Source organism: Ochotona curzoniae, unplaced genomic scaffold, assembly GCF_017591425.1.
Source record: "Ochotona curzoniae isolate NIBS_2020 unplaced genomic scaffold, NIBS_Ocur_1.0 contig_1, whole genome shotgun sequence".
In the NCBI taxonomy this organism is placed as follows: Eukaryota; Metazoa; Chordata; class Mammalia; order Lagomorpha; family Ochotonidae; genus Ochotona; species Ochotona curzoniae.
Genome location: NW_024464918.1, coordinates 32697843 through 32722922, shown reverse-complemented (window position 1 = coordinate 32722922; position 25080 = coordinate 32697843). Strand labels below are relative to the sequence as shown.

The 25080-nt window shown below is 43.1% G+C and overlaps 1 protein-coding gene across 1 annotated transcript; it reads right to left on the bottom strand.

Annotated features, from left to right (window-relative positions):
- Positions 1–20447: 20447 nt before the first annotated feature.
- Positions 20448–21541, bottom strand: CTXN3 (cortexin 3). The gene has a single exon (XM_040976375.1). The coding sequence runs from the start codon at positions 21484–21486 to the stop codon at positions 21241–21243; it is 246 nt and encodes an 81-aa protein (XP_040832309.1). The 5' UTR covers positions 21487–21541; the 3' UTR covers positions 20448–21240.
- Positions 21542–25080: the final 3539 nt, after the last annotated feature.

Sequence of the window (25080 nt, the reverse complement as noted above, 5' to 3'; positions counted from 1 at the left end):
AAGTACCTGAAGTACCTTCATCTCTCTCTCTTATGCATATGTTCTACTGCAATTCATAACTTTCATGTTAAAAAGTTAATGTTACTTTAACAAATTCCTAAAAATGTGAGTGTGTTGTTAGAACTCACTTACTGAGTGGAGGAAACTTAGCAAACGTGAAGTGCCTGACAAAACAGAACATGTGCTTAATGAGCTGGGTGTTCCAACCAGGGCAATGTTGAAGTAAATGTTCAAGCTGCATCAGGTTTCCTTCTGCTTCTTAGAGTGAAAGGCAAAAGGAGAAACATCAGTTCAGGGAAGGACTGTTAAGCAGGAGAGATTCGGACGTGATGGGTTTCAAAATTCTCAGCATCCTCTAATGGCAAACAATGTGAGGAAATGAGTTTGGAATCCAACAAAGAATCAACCTCGGAACCATGCCAAGACAGTGTGGTGAAGAGATGAAACTCAGGCTGTGATGGCAAAAGCGATTCTTCAGACTTCAGAGAGATCAAAGGTGGTGCTTCAGAGAATGCTCCAGCCATACAAAAGGCTTTTAGAGACATAAGGGGCAATGCTGCCACCTTGGATTGAAAGAGGGGAGCTTGGATCCCAAACATGTCGGAGGCTCGGAAAAACACTCATTATCAAACGTAGTAACTCTCTCACAAGAAACAATGCAAGGGGCCTGGTGTGGTAACTAGTGGCTAAACTCCTCGCCTTGCACGCACCAGGATCCCATATAGGTACCAGTTCTAATCCTGGCTTCCCCACTTCCCATCCAGCTCCCTGCTTGTGGCCTGGGAAAGCAGTTGAGGATGGCCCAAAGCCTTGGGACCCTGCACCGGTGTAGGAGACCCAGAAGCAGCTCCTGGCTCCTGACTTTAGATCAGCTCCACTCCAGCTGTTGTGGCCTCTTGGGGAATAAATCAGTGGATGGAAGGTCTTTCTCTCTGTCTCCCCTTCTCTCTGTGCATCTGCCTTTCCAGTAAAAAAAAAATCTTTAAAAATATATACATATAAACATACACTATTGTCTGTGCATTACAGTTGTATGTTAACTAATTACATATATTAAATACCTCAAGGAGAAAATTTTTTCAGCTTACTAATACAGAGTGTTTCAGATATATAAGGAAGTAAAGTGAAAAACATAACAGATCAGATGAAACCATCATCCAACTCCAAGAGACACGGATAATATTGACATCATGCAACAATGTCAGGGCAAACACAAATGACCAGTAGTGTTAAATTTCTACTTCCAATTACCCAACATCTCGATTGTTTCAAAACAAGCCTTGCACATGGCACTTTTTCCTGTAATTATTTTCAGGATGTGTCACTTTTTTGAGAAGCATGTCTAGGATATGACCTAACCATAGTAATTCTATCAAGAGGAATTTTGGTATACAGGCAAGACCTCCAGAACAAAGCTGACTGTACCCATTCTTGGCAATATTCTTACACTCAAAGATACAGATAAATTATTCCACAGAGGAACAGGAATTTGAGGGTCAGGAATCGGTGAACCAAAGAGAGGAAAAGAAACAGCTAAAGGATGACAGAACTCAACAATATGGCAACGGTCTGAAGTCAAACCCAAGCATGTAACCAGTGACGAGTAAATGCAAAGGGAAGAGTTGAATGACTTTCAAGAAGGTTAGATTATATCAAACACACCGCATATCTTATATAACTCTGCTTTGGGATCCAAGTCCTTCAGGAAAACCTGCTGCAGTCGTAAGGAACTCGGACAGTGTAAAGCAGAATGAAATAGTGCAGAAAAATGGCCTGACAGATAGGATGTGAAAGGCTGAGAAGAACTTGAGAATTCAACAGAGCAAGAATGAGAAGTCAGAAATGATCAGCAAGAATGCAAATCATGGCCCCCCACTGACCAAACCCCACAGGAATCAATGTGGCTGTTAGTAAAAATGCTAGATTCTCAACAGTATGTGTAAACAGAAATCAGTAAACACATCTGCTTAGATCCTAAAGGAAAAGCGGCTGTAGGAATCAAGAATATGTGTGATTATACTAAAGAGGCTGATGTTTAGTTATGTACCAGACAGAAAACTTACAAACAAACCTCCTATTGCTTGGGTCAGGAAAAGGACTGTGAGGGATACCATTAAAATATCTGTAAGTTCATGGTGGGTTGGACAGAAGTATTTTTGTTTTTCTACCTGGCTCTTCGTGTATCAGTGAACTAAAACAGGATGTCACCTGCATGTAGCTGACCTAGGTATGTGTGTCTGCTGGACATGCATGTCTGTTCCTCCACAGATTGCTAAACATGCAAGAACAGGACAAGGATGTTACACTCAACTGGCATAAATAATAACTCTTAAGTACCAGCCTGTGGATTACAGTTGTTCTCAGCTATCTAAGAATTACATTGAAGAAATATAATATTATCAGTTACAAAAATCCTGTGGCAAATCAATCCTAACTTACTATGTCTCAAAACATGTGTGTTTTTTTTAAGCAAAGAGTTTTGGTACAGTTTCATAGAACAGAGTAACTTTTATATAAAAATCCTTTATGTTGGTCTTTGAAACCATTTCACAAATCCACTTGCAACCAATAAAAGTGGAAAATTTCATCTCTAATGCCTAACTTGCTATACTGAAGGAATACTTTATTTTTCTGCATTTTATTGTCAGACACAGAGGGATAATATTACAGAGCAATTTCCTGTCTGGTGTTCACAGAAAAGAAAAATTGAAAATGTGTACCAGTTAAAGTATGGTGTCACTCAAAAAGCAATCGATTTTTCCATACATACAGTTCTCTTTTTTAGAAAAAATAAGAATATCATCCTACTGTAAGTATTGACCTGGTCAGAATTTCTGTTAGGAGGAGAGTTTAGTTATTCAGAGCTAAAAGGTAGCCAATAACTCACCTCTGTTTCACGGATTAGTCATTTCGGATCTAAAGTCATAAACTGTCATCTCCCAGCAGCTCATCATGTTTCTAGGTGTGTCAGAACACTTAATCCTAGTGTAAGATGAACATTATTTGGAGGTAAATCTATGTGTAAATCTATCTTCAAAATGTTCATGGGTAAACAAGACTTCAAAAGTATGTAAGGAACAAAATTAAAAGTTCTGTAACCATGTTAGTTCCAAACAAGTGTGCATAACTTAGAATGCAATTTCTCTTGGCACTCAGAGTTCTCACACGTCAATTCAGCACAACTAAGTAACATTAGCTAACCTTTTTGACTAAGACATACAACTGCTTCTTAAAAGTTAAGACTGGATTTTTAGGCTTCTATGTGTTTGACATTCTCATCATCTGTCGGAAGCATAAGATAGCTTCATGGTTTCAGCCATACTGTCTGAATCTTGATGTGTTAGAAGCAATTATAGCGTCCAACTCACAGAATACTCTGGTAATTAAATGAGTTAATTAACAAACAGCATAAACGATACCTGCCACACAGAGGGCATTCTGCAAATGTTGACTTTTTTTTTTAACTACAGTGGAATGAAAAGCATAGCTTAGGTTTCTCAAACGTTATCTAGAAAAGAAAAAGATGGCAGATACTGATTCAAGAAACCGTCACGTTTATGTTCAGTTTATAAAAGATGAGCAACCAATTTGACAAGATATGGGAAGCTAAGTCTAAAGCAAATGGTAGGTTTATTTTAAACCCAACACAAGAATGATTAAGGTTAGTTTGTGTCAAAAGCCTAAAATGGAATGCCTTTCTGCAATTATAGCCATTTTTTATTCTTGATTTAAGAGAATTTAGGTAGATAAGCTAGACTTGATTTTTAAACCAATCAAGTAACCTTGTATTCTGTGGTTAATATGCCTTACAACTTAAGAAAGTGCAAGCAGAGCATGTGTGTGTGAAGCACATATGTATAAAATATGTGTCTAGTAGATATAATTTCATATATGAAATACATTAATACATTTTTAACTTATGAACTGTAAATATGTATGTGTGTATACACACACACACACACACACACACGGGGAAGTGATATAATTTAAATCAAATGTAGACCAAGAAGTAACCATGATAGTTCCAAACAAGTGTGTATAACTTAGAATGCAATTTCTCTTGGCACTCAGAGTTCTCATATGTCAATTCAGCACAACTAAATGAATTTGCCTTGTAAAAGGAAGTGAACAACAAGCAGGAAAGGTAGTGGAGTGTAATACAAATAACAGCATTTAGAAATCAAATTGCCTCAGCTTTCTCAGGAAACACTTGCAGAGGTTTCCAATACAAGTGCTAAGTGGTGGATTCACTTCATTAAGAGCCTCAGGAAGCAGGCAGGCTTGCTCTTGAATCCAAATTCTACCACTCTGCACAGCCATTTAACTTCTCAAGGTCTTAAGTTGCTTATGAATAAAATAGACTAGAACTTTTTTGAGAGCTGAAGGAGGAGGTTATATAGCATTTCAGTTCTTCCCATCACTTCTCTTAACATCTGCCAGCCAATCCTGTTGGTTAGAGACGAGGTCATTGTTGGCCACTTGCTCCAGTGGTAGTCCCCGTACACAAGGAAAATGTGTGTATGAGTGCATCAGTCTCTGGTACATTGCTTCTGTACAACTGAGTGGTAAACTGAATCACAGTCTTCTTCCCAGGGGTGGGAGGGGGGATGGAAAGACTCGGTTGCATTCTGGTCTTTTTATCAGGGCTCTGAATTTGGGTCTGGACAGAAAGCATGCGGATCTAATGGGTACAACGTAGAGCCATCGTTGTTGTCTAGTGGGTGAAGCTGCTGCCTGGGATGCCAACATCTCCTATGTGTGCCAGCTTGGATCCCAGCTGCTCTACTTCCAATCCAGCTACCTGCTAATGGCCTTGGAAAATCAGTAAAAGATGGCGCAACTGGGAACCCTTTCACACATATGAGAAACCTGGAAGAAGCTCCTGGCTACCACCTGACCCAGGTTATTGCAGCCAGCTGGGGAGTGAAATAGTAGATGGAGGATTCTTTCTCTCTCTCTGACTCTCCCTCTCTCCATCTTTGTAACTCTGACTTTTAAACAAATAATAAATCTTTTTTTCTAATTTAGGGTTTTGTTTTGTTTTGTTTTTGGCAAAGTCAGATATACAGAGAGGAGAGACAGAGAGGAAGATCTTCCATCCAATGATTCACTCCTCAAGTGACCGCAATGGCCCGAGCTGAGCCAATCCAAAGCCAGGAGCCAGAAGCTTCTTCTGGGTCTCCCACATGGGTACAGGGTCCCTAAGCTTTGGGCCATCCTTGACTGCTTTCTTAGGCCACAAGTAGGGAGCTAGATGGGAAGAAGGGCTGCTGGGATTAGAACAGGTGCCCATATGGGATCCTGGCGTGTACAAGGCGAAGACTTTAGCTGTTAGCTACCGCACTGGGCCCAAATCTTTTTTTGAAAAAGACATCACATATACCTCTTCTACTGTTCCTTATGGATCTGACTCTATGGGACCTCATTGGGTGGTAGGGTGTCTAAGTCAGTTTACAAAGGGATCCCATGGCTGTGTCTACATTGAACAATGCCCCATCTCAGTGTGACTTCTAAAACCACGTCATGAGGTTTTCCTAAAAACTAAATGGCATAAGGTTGGTAAAATACCTGTGCCATGTCTGGCATAGATAAGGTAAGTAGTATTTATAAGATACTATGTTAAAACATGAACACTCAGAACCATGGGACAGTTTCTCTAAAGTTCTTTAGATAATAGCAGAACAAACCTTGAAGCCCTCTTTCCTTGTTGTATTGTATGCCTCCATTTCCTGCTAGCCTTCTGGGCCTTCTGAAACCTGGGCAGATCCTGGCTTGACGGTCCCCTCGCTCAGGCGCTGCCAGACCTGGCTGTCCTCCCAGCCTGGGACTGTGACCCCTCCGCACTGGGTGGACTGCTTCCTCCCTGGAAGCCTCCTCTCGCAGATCTGCTCAAGGCTTTCTCCTCTGAATGCCACAATGTCAGTTTGCCCCTCCTTCCACCAGTTCCCTCCAGGTTGAGTTTTATCTTCCAGAACAACCCTGCTTTGACAATGGCATGCCACATACTTCCCAATAGGTGTTTTCCGGACATGTTCAAGCCAAAATTATGGAATCATTCTTCGCTCATTCTTTATAGCCACTCTCAGGCACTTGCATCTCTGGTATCACCAGCTTTAATAAATGAGACAATCTTCCTTTAGACTCCAATCCTCAGATACCCCCAATCCTATGCTTCATGGTTCTAACACATATATATTTGTCATCATTCTAGAGCAATGCTAAGCAGTGTAGGAGCAGTAACTATTGAGAACTTGAAATATGTCAGGTTTGCATTGAAAGTCACAAGGACAAATGCCCACCAAATCCCAAATGCTCAGAATAAGCAAGAATGTCACTTGCCTCACTAATCTTTTTTACATTGATTACCTATTGAAATGACAACGTATTCATACATTGTGTTAGGTGGAATCTATTACAATTCATCTCTCCTATTTATTTTATCTTATTTTAATGTGGCCACTAGAAAATTTATTGTGTATATGGTTTATCTTATTTTTGTAGTGGATAGCAGTATTCTGGATCACTCCTGTCTTTGGTCTCAGTATTTCCTGAATCTCTTCCCTGCACTCCCGCAGTCATCATCTGGGTCAAGCTTGTTACAAGACCTTGGTCCTTGTTTCTCCACCTGTCCACTCTCACTACCCCATGCTCCCTCATCCTTGCTGCATTCTGTGTCCAAATCAATCTCACTACAGAAAGCTTTGAATCAAATCACCTGCTTCTCAAAACAATTTCTTCTCTCTAGCCATCAAATGACGTCCAAACAGTTATAGCGCCCAGCTCCATACAGCTATGACACTTAGGATGAGCAGGCAGTACAGAACAAGATAACGATTTCATGGCTGAATGATCCTCAGTTCCCCTGTATATGTTTGTGCTAGGGCAGGCACAGGCCATTCCCAGTGACCTTGACTTGATCAAACCTGGCTTAGACAAAATTATCTTTCACAAGTTTTTTGTAAGATTTTTTTTTTTAATCTGAAAGTCAGAGAGAGAGAGAGAGAGAGAGAGAGAAATGAAGAGAAAAACACAAAGAGAGAGAAAGATTGCAACTGCAACCACTGTTCACCCTCTGGCCAAAATTAGGAGCCAGGAACTCCACTCAGGTCACGCACATTGGTGACAGAGGCTGAACTACGTGGGCCATCATCCATTGCCTTCGATGGTGTACCAGTGGAAGATGGATTGGAAGTAGAGCATCCAGGAATTCAATGGGGACTCCTAAATATGGGATGCTGACGCTACCGAGTAGCTCAACTCACTGCTCCACAAAACTGGTGCCAAAGGTTTTGTAAGTGCAAATAGTACACTTTCTTTTCACCAACCTGTTGTCAAAATTTGGAAACCTAATGGCACAAGTCAGGTTGCCACTTAAAGAATTGGCATCTCATAATTGGTACAGCCAAATGGAATTTTAGCTGCTCTGCTTCCCAGCCATCTTCCTGCTCATGAACCTGGAAGGCAACAGATAAGGGCTCAAGTACAGAGATCCCTCTACAAGTACAGGGGTCTCTGCAACCCATGTGGGAGACCTGCAGGGAGTTCCAGGGTCCTGGCTCTGACCTGACTCAATCTAAATTGTTGCAGAGCCATTTAGGGAATGAACCACTGAATGGAAGACGTGTGTGTGTGTGTCTGTCTGTCTGTCTATCTGTCTTACCTGGCCTTCCAGATAAATAAATCTTTTATAACTCTGCAACCTAAATAACAAGTACTATAGAAGAGGTTTCTACTGCTGTTGGAAGGGTCTTGGCTTTGAGATGTCAATATCATTGACACTGTGCCTTACTGATCCTAAATTTTATCCCCACTGGACTGGCTCCTGACTTAGAAGAGCATGAACTTACCAACCCTTTTTAAAGCAATCCATTGGGGCTAATCCAAACTACAAGGGAAAGACAATAAAGCATCACACGAGCCTGTAGTCGCCCAACACTATTTTCTCAGTGTCCTGCAATGGGTGGAGCAGAATCGGAAGGTTTTACTCCTTCAAAGCAAAACCCAATACTTTCTAAATATTGAATCTTATTATGACTACTAATATTATTCTGTCATCTCTTTAGTTTATTTTCCAAGACCAGAATCTATTAGGCTTTCTTTCAACATGAACTCAACACACCAAACAGCTATTCTGTGCCATTCAAATTAATGCCACATCTTTGCTCACTAAGGCCACTGCCTTTGCACAGCACACCACATGGTCACAGTACAGCAAAGTGGAAGGGAAGCTGGAGATTATCCTACCCGATTCTTTATTGTATAACTAAAGACCCGGACTTAAAGATTAAGCTTGAAAATCCAAGTATCTCTCTATACTCTGTAAAGAGTGCAAGTGTAGATGAGTCCGGTAAGGCTTCCAGTTACAAACAGCCAGTCAAGTTAAATTGAAAAATAGTTGGTTAGCTTTTGTCAGTGGATGTTTAAGTGTAAAATAATCCATCGCCCCAATTCCCCTGTTCTGGTATGTTTATTAAGTAAATGTTTATTATAACTAGATTCCATTTCAGCCTGGGGGGGAGGAGAGAGAGACTTTTTAAAAAGCAAGAATTTCATATGGTTCATATATGGGATTAACTTAAAAGGAACAAAGCCATCAATACATTTCTATTTTTAAATATGTGGTTTACATGGGACTCCAAGGAGGGTTAGATTGGAACAGCTGGAGATTAGTCCTGAGGAAAACCACACACACACACACACCCCAAGGTTCTCTCCTAGAAAATGTGCTGGTGATTTTTAAATGAGAAAAGCTAGGTAGGCAGAAAGGTGAAGGCAGTAACAGACCTTCCATGTTGCTGACCTTCATGCATATTGCAAATATTTATCACAGCCAGTGCTCAGGGGCCACGGATAAGTAGATATTTAGAAACTCAATTCACTTTTGTGCTATACAACAGCTGATTTTTAATCACGAGTATAGATGAGGCAGTGTGCTGGCTAGAATATATGTGGTTACAATGCCTATTTCCACATTATCTAGATGCTTCAAACTGCATAAATGCTATTCATAGAGAAGCGGAACTAAATATTGAAACCATCTCTATTTCTAGACCTCAGTACTTCCTGGGGGCAGAGGAACGCACCTGAATTACCCCCAAGAATTCCTTAATTGTCAGACTTAGTGATCTGTTCTCTCAGAACTTGTGTTGCTCATTTGGCTTAAATTCAAGCATTGTCCTTAAATCCATCTTAAAGACATTTACAGAAATGAAACTTGGGTAGTTGTGGGATATAAGGACTTCATTCAAAATACTCACCTGTTTTAAATAATTTCATTATAAAATTTTACTGATTCCTCTTAACTGCTTTAATATTATCTTTGCCACCCCCCCAAAAACAAACAAACAAAAACTAACTGAGCACAGCTCTCTTTCTATAAAGTAAATTGCAATAGAAACCAAACTTCAAGGTCATCTTGGGAAAAATCTTATCAAATGTCAGTTTCTTCAAAAGTTCTTGGGTACTCAGTAATCAAAAGCTGAACCTTTTCTGCTTGCCAATTAAAACATATGCATCCATAAGCACACATCAGGTTTCAGCCCTGTAAACCCCAGGAGGGCCTAGCACAGTGCCTGATATCCACTAGGCATTTAGTAATGTATACAGACCAACACATGAATTAAGGAATGAAAAACAGGTAGCCTTGTATAGAAATTTTCTTTAAGTTACTGAGAAAAGTAAGGAAAAGTGGAGAATATCTCAGTGATACAAAATAATCCAAGAGGATAGGTAGATGTTTTCTAGTGTCAAAGAGAAAGTTACACTTTAAAAAGAATAGGTAGAGGGCCTGGGCATGGTTGCTAAAGTTCTTGCCTTTCATCCACTGGGATCCCATATGGGCACTGGTTTGTGTCTTGGCTGCTCCACTTCCCTTCCAGCTCCCTGCTTGTGGTCTAGGAAAGCAGTGGAGGATGGCCTAAAGCCTTGGGACCCTGAACTCACATGGGAGACCCAGAAGTTCCTGGCTCCTGACTTTGGATCAGCTCAGCTCGGGCCATTGTGGTCACTTGGGGACTTAACCAGTGGATGGAAGATCTTTCTTTCTGTCTCTCCTCTGCATAAATCTGACTGTCCAATAAAAAAAAAATAAATCTTAAAAAAAAAAAGTAGGTAGATGAAGGAGAGTATCTTACTAGAGGGACTTCTTTGCCACAACGTACAGTGAGTGATACTTGTCAGATATGCCAATACCAGGCATGTTCTCAGAGATGTTCACTCCATAGAAACCTCAGAGAATCCAAAATATGGCCAATCACATGATCCCATGGAAATGGATCTAAACGTACTGAGCAGAAGTATCCAGTTCCACAGAGCCAGCAGGATTCATTGCCAAAGACACCTTCGTAAACCTTAGAGGACATATTATTCATCCTCTTGTTTTGCCCTCCTTGGTGAGTTGTTTAAATAAACACATAGTTTCCTTTGTGGACTCATTAGCTACAGATCACTCCAAGGAACAGTGTGACCCTCACACAGCTCAGGTTCAGAATCCTATGAGAAGGGTCATCACAAGATCAACGTCCTCCCCATTTAGGACTGACTGAACTAAGAACAGGTAGAGCAGCCTCTGCTTCTCTTAGAGGGGAAGGTCGGCTGGCAAGGACAGCAGCAATTACTACTGAGAGACAGGCATGGTGAGTTGTGCAAGGATTCCGCACAGAAGGCTTAAGGTCTGCCCAGTAAGAGCTGTGGCAGGTGCAGAGTGTCCTGCTTTATCAATAACATTTCTGATCGATTTAATTCTCCAACCAGGATGAAGAGAAACACATTATTTTGAGCTAGTCATATTTTGGTGTTTAATATATTGCAGGATTTGAGGCATTCGCGAGATGCTTGATTCACAAGCTGAAGAGTCTCATCTATTCTTTCCATTTGGTGGGGGAACATGAAGGAATTTAATTGACTTTACCAAGGTCACCAGCTAAGCAATGATGAGAAACCTGAGAGTGAATATTTTAAAAGTTGGCTCAGATCAAGACAAAAAGAGGTGTGATGAAAGGGCATGTGTGGGAATGAGAACGAGAAATCCTGTCTGCGTGCCTGGAGGTGTGCGCAACTGCAACGGATGAGCTCTGACTGGGAGCACACGCAAATGAAGCACGCTGGGAGTGGGTGTTTTCCTGCCTTGATTCTGAACTTGGAAAAATAAAGGAAATAACCATTAAAAGCATAGTTTTATAAAATCTGCTCATTAGCCCAATTTTGATGGTAGTTTCGTGTTTCTAGAATAACTTTAAATTGCAGCATTTTGGCAGATAGGATTTTAAAAATCTGTCAAGCTATCTCCTGCATTTCAATATTTATGGGGCCAGCATTCTTAGTCCCTGCTCTCCTCTTCTCTTACAGTTGTTAAAATGCACAGCATGGGAAGGAGCTATTCATACTGTGCCCATCTTACGGATGCGTAAATGAGGCAGCGAGGGGAAGTTAACTGACTGTCCCAGGATTGCCAAAGTCATGGGAATCGGAGATTCACTGCAAGCAGGGTAAAAATTTATCTCAAGCAAAACTGAGCGGGTTAGATCAACTTGTTAACCCTGTCATAAGCTACTATTTAAGCCCATGAAACCTTTTTCCAAGGAGTTTAAGACCAGCAACACAAAGACTTCAACAGAACGATGGTTTAGTTGAGACTTGCTATAGAGGTAATTCTTACTTTTAGCACTTTGCTTATTTGTACAGTTGCCTCTGTTGGCTCCATTCCTGGTTTGATTTTGTACATAAGGGAAATACCAGCAGCAAAGGAAATTCAGCCTCCTGCTCTGCCTCGTCTGGGCCAGGTATGACAGTGCTTGTTATCCGTTTTCCAGGCCCTTTCTGTGAGGAGTGATTCCAACACTCCATCTTGGACACGGCACCACTACCTGCTTCTCCTTTCCCACGGCTTGTGAAATTTGCACCATTCCGGTTATCCGCCAATAAAATATAATCTCCTGGTTTCTCTTACCCGAGAAGCCCACCCCCCAATCTCCTGCAGCCCCTCCCCGTAGCCTCCACCCACCTACCTGTGGCTCAGATAATCTCAATCACCAGTCCCTTGGGGCCCGCCCACAGCTCTTCCTCCACGCCTTCGCACCTTGCAGACCCACCTGGTTTGTATAAATGAGCCTCCACGTGTGCCCGCTCCCCCTTCTTCCCTTTCTCTTCTCCTTCTTCCCCCCCTTTCGTGGTTCTCCCCCATCCTCCTCCATCCTGCCCTCTCCCTGGCCTTGGCAGATCCCCACCCCTCATCCTGCCACCTTGGCAGGTGACATGTCTTCTAGTTTTCTTCCCATCTACCCCCAACTCCCATTCCTACCCTGTTGGAATAAAGCATCTCCTAAGCATCTCGCTGCGTTTGAGATTTTAGCTTGCAGTAACTAACTGTGTGTAAGAACTTTAAGTGTATTTTAAACCTAACACTCCCACATGTATATACACACATATATGCATATATGTAAATAGGTATATATGTATACATATGTATATGTAGATATACAGATATATTGGTGGGAGTAAAAGAGAATTCGGAGATCACTCCCCATTTTCCAACTACCAAGGAGGAAAGCGAAGCCCCTGTAAATCAGGAGGTTTTGAAAAGCTTCTCCATTGCTCCAGACAGAAGCAGCAAGGAGCCCAGGCAGCCCAAGCCCAGGGGGCGTTGTCTCTGTCATCACCCCAGACATCCCCAAGCTGATTAGCATGTGGCTGATCACCTCTGTCATCAGGCAAACTGCTCTTCAGGCAGGCTCTACACAACTTCTCTTGTTCACATAGCGGGCCCAGGGCTGGAGCGGAGCCTGGAGTCTGTCCCCTTCTCAAGTCCTCGCTGCAACAGGCAGAGTTCCTTGTTGTCCTGTGTGGACCCTCACCTGTTGGTCTGAGTGTGTAGCATGCTGGCTGAGCCCAGGGCCTCTACACACTAACATCACTCCAGTGGCTTCCTTGTCTGACTTCAAAGAGCCCTCAAGCCGCAGAGGCCTTCCCCTTACTGGCAGGTGTGTATAGGAAGCATCTCCATGAAGCTGTACCCCCTCCTCCAGGAAGGTTACTAAAGCGCTGTTGTTGAGACTGGCTGGCTCCTTAGCTGCAGTGGGAGCTCTGTGGCAAGGCCTAGCGCTCCAGCTCTGGCTCTGATGTGAGTTCTCCATGCTATCACTGCACCAGACACACGTGGTCATCCCTCACGGATGACTCTAGGATCCTCGGCAGACTCCAAAAGCCATGGCCACTTAACGCCCTTCTGTAAAATGCTACAGTATCTGTTACCTATCTTGCCATGAGCTTTCCACCATCTCTAGCTGACTTACGGTGCCTGACTGGAAAATGCATTGCAAGTAATTGTGATATTGTGTCAGGAAACACAACAAGAACAAACATTTCTAGGTGATGAGTAGAGATAGAGTTTTTTCCACAAATACATTAGATGTGTGGTTGCTTGAACTCATAATACGGAATGCACAGAGAGTGATGGCTGACTGTACAGAGTACAAGGAGTAGGCTAATAGAACAGATTTCCAAAAAGCTTAGAGTGTTAAATCAAATCAGATGCAATGAAATCCAGAAAGGGAAATCCCAAAATTCTGGACTGGGTTAAAAAAATTCAAAAATAACAAAAACAGCCCCCTAGAACCCAAGCAAGAATAGTACAGAAATATTGTTATGACCCCTGCATAGGTAAATTCTACTTTGACTTAGATAAAAATGCCCCTCTCTGAACACTGATGTGAATGAAGAGTAACATGATTGCTCAAAAAGATCCTTTCACCTTAGGCAGCCTTGTAACGTGTGGTTTTCAGAAGACAGAAAGCAGTCATTTGATTCTACCTTTTTTGTTACAGAATTTTTTTTTTATTCAACAGGCAGAATAACACAGACAGACCTTTCATCTTCTGTGTAACTTCCCTGAAGAACACAACAGCTGAGGTTGGGTGGGAGTGAAGCCAAAGAGCCAGCCATTCCACCTGGGTCGCCCACGCGAGTGGCAAAGGTCCAGTTGGCAGCTTAATGCACTGCACCGCAACACTCACGACTGGTACTATCTGTTTTACTCAGACGGCATTGGAAGTATTAGTTTCCTTTTTTAGGTACCAAGGAAAGACACTGAAGAGCAGCCAGAATCAGATAAGACCATGAGAGGAATCGAAACACAGGACAGGATGGCAAAACAAATGGCATTGTTTATCGTGGGATCATAGAAGGATCTGAGAGGCACTCGACTTGCAAACTGCAAAGTTAGTCTGCCATGATTTCATAGATGCTAACACACGACACATGACAGTGGGATCAGAGGCAAGGGACCTCATGGAATAGGCATTATCCTGTGCCAATTCTTGAAGCCCCAGTTCCCAGAGGGCACCTTGTAAAGGGCCACCTGACGCTTACACACAGGGTGGATGGCCTCATAGCCAAAGAACCTGTGCTGAGGAGGTCCCTGCCTCTGCTAAGGGTGGCTAGCAAACCTGCCCTTCCAGGGAGAAAGGGAGATGGGATCTCTTATAAAACCCAGGAAAAGGCCTCTTCCAGAAACACACACAGAATCAGCAGAGAAGCAGTTGAGGGGTTCCATGTTAAAGAATGTCCAAAATGGCTTTCATTGCAGCAGATAGAACCAAGTCCAGTGGGTGGAAACCGCAAAAGATAAGCCCCTGGCACACAGGGAAACATTCGTAAACACCAGATGAAGCTGAAGATGGAATGGACACCTCCGGAAGTTAGACACGGCCAGAAAAAAAAAAAATGATGTGGTCATTTTGTTGCTGATGTTGAGAAAAATATTCTTGCATCAGAGAAGTACTAAATTCAATGGCACATTAAACTTGTCCGACCACTCCACGTATCAGACAACAGAGGGAGAAAAGGAAGTTCAGTAGCCAGGAGCAAAAGCAGGACAGGAAAGGACAGAGCATACTTTCAAACCTGACATTCCCCTCTATACTGCACTCAAACATCTTCTGAAGCTCTGCCTGTGTCCCCAGGGGAGTCAGACAGCTGTCTGATAATCCATAGGCAAAAAAGGACCCATAGCTTTTATGAACTTGATGTTGTAATCGCCCTTGTCATGCCTGGTCAGTCAAGAAACTTGCACAAAAGCCCACCTGGAAGTAGAGATTCTGAAGCTTTATCCTGGATCGATGACCCTGTTTTTTCGTTGTTTTTCTTTTTCTTAGAAAACAGCATCTTTGCTAAGAAATCCTTCATGATCCAACTGCAGATACTTTGGGTTATTGAGACACTTTAAGCTTTGGAATATTCTGAAAATATATCACCCATAGGGCTTTCTTCATAGATGTTTGCCAGAAATTGAAAGATTATTTCAACTCTTGTACCAGCTAGCAGGTGGCTGTGTTCACACATGGATTTATTAACTGGTCATTCTGTTGGCCCTGTCCAAGAGGATGTGCAAACACTGGGGGAATAAGGGTAGGGGCTGTGCCACGTGCTCTATTTCTGCATCCTAATGTATAAAATGAGCAATCAGAATACCTGATAGCAATATTTCTTTTCAGCTTTTCAAGCTCCGAGGAACTCAGGAAAAACCACTTTTGTCAAAGCTACTGTAAGCCTGGTGCTCTAGAGTAGGTCATGGGGCTTAGAAGGAAACAGGGTAGCATCCACTGAAAGGATAAATTTCCATCAAGGAATCTTTCTTAAAGCAGTGTGGATCAGAATACTGGGGAAGGTTGTGGGGTGGCGAGGTCAGATCAGAGTACCAGTCTATAGCAACAATTCAATTCAGTTCAATTCCACTGTGTACTGAATGCACCAGGGAACTCTATTCTTAAAACAACGTGACCTTGAAGTGTGAGACCTGAGGCCATCTGACCAGAGCCAACTGCAGGATGGGGAGGCTGTCCTTTGCAGGCTGGAAACAATATCCTTGTTAGAACCCAAAGGGATACACAGAGCCTAGATTCTTGCCCATCTCAGAACAAGCACATGGTCTCTTATGAAATGGGCCAGCTTGGTCTTAGACTTCATATGCATGTACTGTGACTTAAGCACCTGTTGTTGGAGACGATGGCTCTACTTGAGTACCCTGTGACTAATCAGGAAGTGGTTCAGTGGAGACTCACATCTGAAAAAAAAAATCACATCTCAGCTTTTATTTAATACTTTGGAGGTTAGAATATTTATCAAAGATAATGGAGCTTTGTTGTTTTATCTATCAAATCTAAAAGTTACGTAGAAAAAAAAGCAAGATTTTCCTTCACTGCTTCGTGAACAACTTAAGTTTCTCAGCATACCTCATTTCTCTATATATTTGCAGTATGCAAACTGAAGTGTTCAACTCAAACACTGTGCAATGAATTCAATAAAAAGAAACTTGAATACATGTTTTTCCTGAATCCATAAACATCGGCTCAATCTAACTCTGCCTTCTAAAATTGTTGTTTATTCTTCCTCAGCCTTAACCCTTAAAGGCAGCCAAAGAATTCTCCTTTTTGGAAAGTTTATTAATTTAACAGCAGGAGTTGAGTTAATCTCCTTCACATCCAAAGGTAAACTTGCTGTACAGGGTGTTTAGGATATTTTGGAAGGCCCTAGGAAAGAGTGCTGTCAACCTGAAAGTTGCGCTCTCTGGGGGTGATAACCCATGGAGTTGAGACCCAGCAGTGAGACTAAGAACAAGGATGCCACATTTTTCCTGAATCAAACAGCAGATTCTGTCACTATTTCTGAGAATGACCTTGGGAAACTCATTTTTTTTTTTTTAACTCTGGGTTGTAGAAAGACACGATAAAGGCCAGCTGCAATTGTTATAAATATTGTGTATGAGGGAGAAAATACTGCACTGCTGTAGCCAAAGTCAAGAAAGCAAGTGTTTCTGTGACCTTTTGAGAATCTGCTGCTCTTCCAAGGAGCCCAGAGCAATTCCAGGGACTTTGCACTTTCCCTATAGGAGATTGACTTACTCTGGAGAGCCTGAGCTTTGGGGTTCTCTTACTCTAACTGAAGCAGCAGTGGGACACCCAGGGAAGGGAGGCAGCTCAAGAGTAGTAATAAGAGAAGGAAAAACAAAAATAGAGTGGAAAACAGAGGGAGGGAAGAAAGCAGAGAGGGCCTGGGGAGGTTCCATGCCCTTCCCGGCAATCCTAGTGCTTACGGAGCACACAGAAGGGCAGGTGGCTGGTTGTGTCTGTTCCTGTTATAGAAGTGGACACCAGTGTCACCCTGAGGGAGGGTGCAGAAGCTGGAGCTCACATAACACTCTTCACAGCATTTTATTCCTCGTGGGTCTAGCGACTCCCACATTTAATTTTTCTTTGATGACCTGCCCTGCCTTTGTCTTTTCCACAGGAGCTTCAGCTGTGTCTCTCCAGCTCTCTGCTTTAGTTGGGCTGCTTGCTGAGCTCTGGGCCCCACACCCACACTGCTGCTGGCTTATTCTACAGCTTTCCCTCTTCCTTTCCTTTGCACATCTCTGAAACACCAACGACCTGCTGGGTCAAGATGTCACGTATGTAGTGATGCTAACTTACATCGTACAAAGTCTCCTACTCAAGCACCTAAACTGAACATTCTCACACACTTGAGCCATTGTCTCCTGGCATATTTCCTTTTTTCTCCCCCTCTCTTGTGGAGTATTTTTACTTATCCAAGTCTATGGCATCAACCCTTCAGGAAAGAAGGTTGTAGTAATGCCCATATTCAACCAGCTTTCCAGCAGAAACTAAGGAGTTGTGGTGACCCTGAGGTGACAGAGTTCTGATGACTGCTGTATTTCCTATAATCTCTTGGTACATTTGTAACACTGTCACACACAACTTTCCTATGGTGTTCCTAGGAGCCTCCCCTCACACACACAATTCTGATGGCAGAAGAAACATAAGCCCATGCGAGGCATTTCAGGCATGATTCAGTCACATGTTTCTTTCACTTATTACCTCCCCCAACAAGATCCATAAATATTTGAGCACAGCACGGATTCTCAAGAACATGAGAAAAAGACCCAATATGGACACACATGACAGAGGGGCAGGAGGAACGGGAAAGCCTCACAATCAGAGGATTCAAAAAGCCTGTGTTAGCCAGAAAAATTACGAGGCGACTTCACGGCCACCACATGACCAAGTGTCACACGTCAACAGTTTTTTTGTTTTGATCCAGCAGCAAAGAGCTTTGATGATATCTACACATGTGTAGCAGGCAGAAAGCACAAAATGGCGCACTCTTCTTGAACTGAGTCTATCTTCGAGGGGTGTGTCTAATTATGAATTGTGCCATTACAAAGGAAATTGGAGTCATTGAAGAGAGCCAAAAAGAGAATCTGAACTCTTAGACATTAGTGCTGGGAGTGCAAAAATGATGCAGGTGCTCTGGGAAACTGTCACAAAGCTCCTCAGCAAATGAGGCAGAAAAATCACACGACCCAACAAATCCACGCCTGAGTATACACCTATGAGACTGGATAGCACAGGGCCCTACCAACACTTGTACCCACGTGTTCACAGCATATTCCTACTAGCCAGTGGATAACCATGACAACCAAAGGGTGAAACAAAATGTGCTACATTGAAGCACTGGAATGTTACAGCAAGGGAATGACCTAAGTGAAACAAGCAAGGGATGGATTTTGTAGTGCCACAGGTTAAGTCATCGCTCGGAACATCCACAATCCCACATCACAAGGCCTAGGTACATTTTTGATCTAGCTTTTGCTAATGTACACCCTGGAAAGCGACAGGCTGTCAAGGACTTACATCCCTGTCATCCACATGGGACATTCAACGGACTTCCTGCCTCCTGCATTTGACATGGTTGAGCCCCAGCTGTTGCAGACAGAGAATAAACGAGCAAATGGGATCTCTCTTTCAAATAAATAAAAACAAATTTACAAAACTTAAATAACTAGGTCAAGCACTAAAGACAATCCTACTTGATTTCATTTATATGAAACTCATAGAGACAGTAACTGTTGGTGAGTTCAGGATTCTAATACATGAAGCTGGTGGTGCATGTAGAACTCTTCGAAAATACTAAAAGTTGATGAGTTTTATACTTTAAAGGGGCAAGTGATATGATCTAGGAATTATATTTCAAAAAGCATTTATTAAGAAAAAATTAATAAAGAAACAATCCAAGGAGGTAAAGGCAGTGGAGAGTGAACAAACATCAGAAAATCCAAAGTGAGGCCCGGCGGCGTGGCCTAGCAGCCAAAGTCCTTGCCTTGAATGCGCCAGAATCCCATGTGGATGCTGGTTCTAATCCCGGTAGCCCCGCTTTCCATCCAGCTCCCTGCCTGTGGCCTGGGAAAGCAGTTGAGGACGGCCCAAAGCCTTGGGACCCTGCACCCGCATGGGAGACCTGGAAGAAGTTCCTGGCTCCTGGCTTCAGATCGGCTCAGCACCAGCAGTTCTGCGGTCATGTGGGGAGTGAATCACTGGACAGAAGATCTTTCTCTCTGTCTCTCCTCCTCTCTGTATATTTGACTTTGCAATAAAAATAAATAGATCTTTAAAAAAAAATCCAAAGTGTATGTAAAAACCCAAGAGTCAACTATCAGTTCTACTAAGGCCTGTTTGTTTAGACTTATGTTTGTAACTTATTTTCAATTAAAAATATAGGGGCCAGTGCAGTAGCATAGCACACTAATCCCCTGCCAGCGGCACTGGCATTCCACACAGACACCAGTTCATGTCCTAGATGCTCTGCTTCTCATCCAGCTGCTTGCTTGTAATCTAGGAAAGCAGCAGAGGATATTCCAAGGCCTTGAGCCCCTGCATTCATGTGGGAGACCCAGAAGAATCTCTAGGCTTATGGCTTCAGATTGACACAGCCCCAGCAACTGTGACCATCTGGGGAGCAAACCAGTAGAAGAAAGAATCTCTCTCTCTCTTTTTCTTTCTCTTTCAATATGCCTTTCAAATAAAAATAAACAAACTTTTAGAAAAATAATGGTGGGCGTAGTGTGATGGCTCAATTGGCTAATCCTCCCCTCATAAGCACTGGATCCAACAGGGGTGTTAGTTCATATCCCATCTGCTCCACTTTCCATCCAGCTCCCTGTTTGTGGCCTGGAAAAGCAGTCGAGAATGGCCCAAAGCCTTGGAACTCTGTACCCACATGGGAGATCCAGAAGAAGTTCCTGGTTTTGAATCAGCTCAGATCTGACCATTGTAGCCACTTGGGGAGTGAACCAGTGGATGAAGATCTTTCTCTCTGTATCTCCTACTTCCTGTAACTCTGCCTTTCCAACAACAAAAATTTTTTTAAATAATGGTTATCTGTGGACATAATTCAAAGATATAAACTTAAGTGCAACACATGGGATTTGGTTTGCATGCAAAGTGAAGAAGCGATGTTGACAACTTCCTTTTGGTGGATATACAGGAGGGATGAGTTAGAACTTTCACACTCAGCGCTCTTTTCACTTCTGGCTTAGGGGAATGTTACTCAACAAGCAACATGTTACTCAACGCCACCTCCAGTGGACCCAGCTTGGTGAAACGAGAGAGGAAACACTTGTGTTTCTGAAAAGTTTTATTTAGTGAATCTACACAGTCATAAACATACATTCCTCTCGAGACTATAAAAGTCTTTTCCTCTAAACAATCTTTAGTTAAAAACTGTAGCAACACAATCTATTTTTCAATCATTTGCATAAATAAAGGAAATTCAAGTTATGTATAGTTATCTCTACACAGGTCACTAATGTGTATACGGAGAATGTACTTGGCTTGGTAAATAGTTTCTAAAATCCTACAGCTTTTAAATTCAGTTTTTATGTGAAAATAAGCTATTCCCCTCATTCCCATATTCTACCAACAACAGAGACATCACTTCTCAGTCTTCCCCACTGCTCTCCAAGTTGCTGCTCTGGAACATGCTGGGGTCTCCTCGAAAGCTTCTTCCGCTCTCGGCCAGAGGCCGGGGAAATCAATCAAGAGGAGATATGGCTAGAACAAGTCAGTCTCTTCTGGTCCTGTCTCCAGCTTCAGATCGGTTCCTTCCCACTCTTCTTCTCTGGTCGGATTACGGAGTGCATCGTTTTGTGTCCTGGGCGTCATGATCATACATCCTCAGTGCTTGAGTATACACAGAAATGTAAAAGTTCCCGTTTGGGATTAGCAGCAGAAACCTGCATTTCCAACTTCCTCAAATGCCTTTAATCCTGCTGTATGATTATAGCTTAATGGAGTGTGAGTCCCGGACCAGACAGTGTTAGAGTTTGATTTGTTCAGACCATTGGTTAAAGTGACTCATTATCACCCCATGCAGCTGTCTGCCTCCTAAGGAGGAGGCCCTGCTTCCCCCTGGCTAAGCCAGAGCATGGTCGAACTGCCCTTTCTCCAGGCCTTCAAGGCCATCAGCCCAGGTAGAGGTTGGCATGCTCCGATACGGGTCCAGCAGAATCCGGAAGCACCTGACGATGAGGATGCCCAAGAAAATAAACAATAAAACCACAAAAACGAAGGTTGTCTTCTGCTCCAGGGACATGCTAGAGTCTGTTGACATGTTGCCAAGAGGCACCAAGGGTGAAGGGTCAGATGGCTGGCCATCCATGGTGCAGGGAGACTAGAGCACTGGGTTGCCTGGTTGCCTTTTCTTCCATCATCAGCCCGCTGAGATCATGGTGGCACAGCACCCTGCAGAGGCCAGGTGATCTTCAGGGAGAAAGAGAACGACAATGAGTGACTATCAGGCAGCCATGGTGTTTTGTTGGCTCAGAGTACTATTGTTCCGAGAGAATCCCATAACCACAGATGCTTAATTATATGTAATTGTGGAGAAGAATATTTTCCTCTTGCACAAAACTATCAGCATGCTCTCAGAACAGTCACCTGGGGCTAGGAGGAATGGGCAGGTGTACAACTATCACAGAGTGGATGAGAGATGTGCAAGGTAATGCTGATCTCAAGATGTACTGTCGAGTGGACACCGAAACCCAGCCTCCCCCTGCCAGGTCCCTTCTGGTTTTTCTCTAGCCAGAGTACTCCTTGTTAATGTATGTATCTGTTGGAAAGGCTGACTCACACAAAGTGAGGTCTTCCACTCACTGGTTCACTCTCCCAAATGCCCGCAACAACCAGGGTTGGAAGCCAGGGATGTAGAATTGCATTCAGATGTCCCACATGGGTGGTAAGAGCCCAGGTATAGGCAATCTTCCACTGCTTTCCAAAATGTGTTAGCATGGGGCAGAATTAGAGGCAGACCAGCCAAGATGCAAGCCGGCATTCAGACATGGGGTGCTACAGGGAGGCAGCCTAAACAAACATGTCAGGACATCAGCCTCTATCACTCTCACAACACTCTTAAGAGTCCTTGTCAGGGGAAGAGTTTAGTACCAGGGCTGTGACACATGTTAGCCACTTGATTCTCAGCTCCAGAAATGCGGGGATCTCTAACATCCCAAAGCAAGGAGACTGAAGCCCTCAGGGGTGATCGGTGTAGGAGCTCCGTCAGGGACTATGGGCTCGACCTCTCTAAGGTCACTTAGGTAATAAAAATGTAATGATCCAAGCAGAAAAATCCATGGCACATCTCACATGCTATGATAAGAATGAGTGTCTGCGAAAATCTCTGGGAGGGTATATACAGAAGAAGCAAAGCAGAAGCCAAACCAATCACTGCTGGACTGAAGACTAAGTGGAGGAAGCCATGCGTCCTCCTGTCGTAGCCAGAGGAGAAGGCTGGCATATCAGACTCCCTCACCACCAAGTTCCTGATCCTTTTTTTTCTTTCTTCTGCAAACAAAGGCCAAGTTCAATACTTGACCCCCCGAATACCTAGGGAATGGAGTTACAGAAAAAGAATTGACAGACGGCCTGATTTTCAAAGGCCAGCTTTCTTGCAGTAGCTTCCTTTCATGTTAGAGCACTAGGTCGTGAGGAAGGCAAAGGACAAGTTATTGCTTCTTCCACGTGATTGGTGAGAAAATGGAAGTGAATAGATATTGCTGTTCACTTACAAAGGCAAATCAAAGTACCTGCAGAGGACATTAGGAGCTTCAGATCCTGAACTAAGCCTATTTAAATCACATTTCGCAAAGAAAAATGTGTTAAGAAGATAGTAGAAAACCATGACATATTTATTACAGAATTGCTCACAAGAAAAGAAATGGTATAGCAGAGCAGTTGCTCTAGACACCGACATGGATCCAAAAGATATCATGCTCAACGAAAATAAGTGACCAAATAAAACAGAAATTATGACCCAAAGCATAACACAATCATCACTGCATCAAGTACAGCACCAGTCATCCTTAAAACAACCAGAAAACAGGTGGACAGCTCAGCTTATAAAAATCATATTTGGACAAGCAGCTTATAAGTGGGTATCTGGACAGAAGGAACTGTCCATTTAGGGGTGACAGATCCTTTGTGCAATCCTGCCACTTTGAATTTCTTCTTCAAGGTGAGAGGAGCTGCCAGGTTCATGTTTACTTTTTTAAAAGCAAGACTAGAATACATTTTGGTTGCATTTTTTAAAAAGTAAGTTTCCTTAGGCACACAGAGGGTGACACTGAATTGACTTGGGTATCTGCTTACTTTTGAGCATCCTCTCAGTGTGGCTGTTGATTCTGACACTGGACAAACACAATGGGACTGGAGGGACAGGTGGAAGCAAGTGGCGACAGAGCCATTGACATAGCTCTCCCGATCACGTCAAAATAGGACCATCTAGTCCCAGCCAAGATGTTCATACTGGGCCCTGAAATGCCACAGACATCCTGTCCAGGGCCTGAATCAAAGGAAAGCCTTTGAGGATGGAGGGGTGGCTACCCCGGCCACACCTGCATGTCCGCTCTTGCCCTTCCATGTTCTAATGAAGCTTCCCTCCCTTTGGGGCTGCTCTCTTGCTGCTGTGTGAGAATCTCGTTATGTGGCTTCTTTTCCTTCTGCCAAGAGGCTGGAATGCTTTTCTTGCTCTCAAGAGAGCTTAGACAGGGATACATGTCCAGAAAGTTCTGGAAATAGAGGAAGAACAAAGCTCACTAACTGTACACATTTACCAGATGTGTAAAATCCAAAGAAAACAGGGAAGACCTAGACAGGGAACCTCCTGAGCCGTGAGCAGAACAATTGCTTGGCCAGTCCTTCCCCAGCCACTGCAGGTCTGGTTGAGAACTGTCTTGACAGCCAAGGACAGTCTTTCCCAGCTTTCTCCTATACAAGGGACAAACTACCACACCACTTTGTCCTACAGTGACATCTCATACCTTCTAGTACTCACACATATTCTCCAACCAGCACTCAAAATCACTTAGGTAGGAACTGCAGCTACAGGGAACCATTCCAGAAGCCCCAGCAAATAATCTGATCAGGTTCACTAGAGTCTCTGCTACAGCTCCTTACAGATGACTCTGGGGCCCAGCTTCTCCACCTGGACCCCTGCTACCTGAAGCATTTAACAGTCTTTTTTTATGGACATAGCAGTTGAGCTGTAACTTGGGACATCCACATCTTCTCTCCAAATGCCTATATCTAAGGCATAGCTTCATTTCCTATCTCAGTTTTGTTCTAATGCACACCCTGCGAGAGAGAAGTGATGGCTCAAATACTTGGTTTCCTGCCACTTAGAAATCAGACCCTGGACCTGGTGTGAAAGCCTGATGGCTAAAGTCCTTGTGCCAGTATCCCATATGGGCATTGGTTCTAATCCTGACAGTCTCGCTTCCCATCCAGCTCCCTGCCTGTGGCCTGGGAAAGCAGTTGAAGATGGCCCAAAGCCTTGGGACCCTGCACCCATGTGGGAAACCCAGAAGCAGCTCTGGTTCAGATCGGCTCAGCTCCTGATGTTGCAGTTACTTGGGGAGTGACTCTCTGTATATCTGACTTTGAAATAAAAATAAATAAATCTTTTTTTAAAAAATCAGACCCTGATTTGGCTTTAGGCTGACCCAGTTCCAGGTAATGAAGGGTATTTGGGGAGTTAGCCAGCAGATGGAATATTCTCTTTTTCTCCCTTGATCCCTCTCTAAATAAATAAACAAACAAACAGATAAATAAATAAATAAAATCTGCTCTACTTTGCAGCTCTTCTACCCTGTGATTATTAAAGGGCAACAGGTTGATTGTCTCTATACCTGGTCACATGTTTTGAGAAGCCTGCTAAAACACAAATGTATATTATTCCAACTCCTATATCACCGATCGC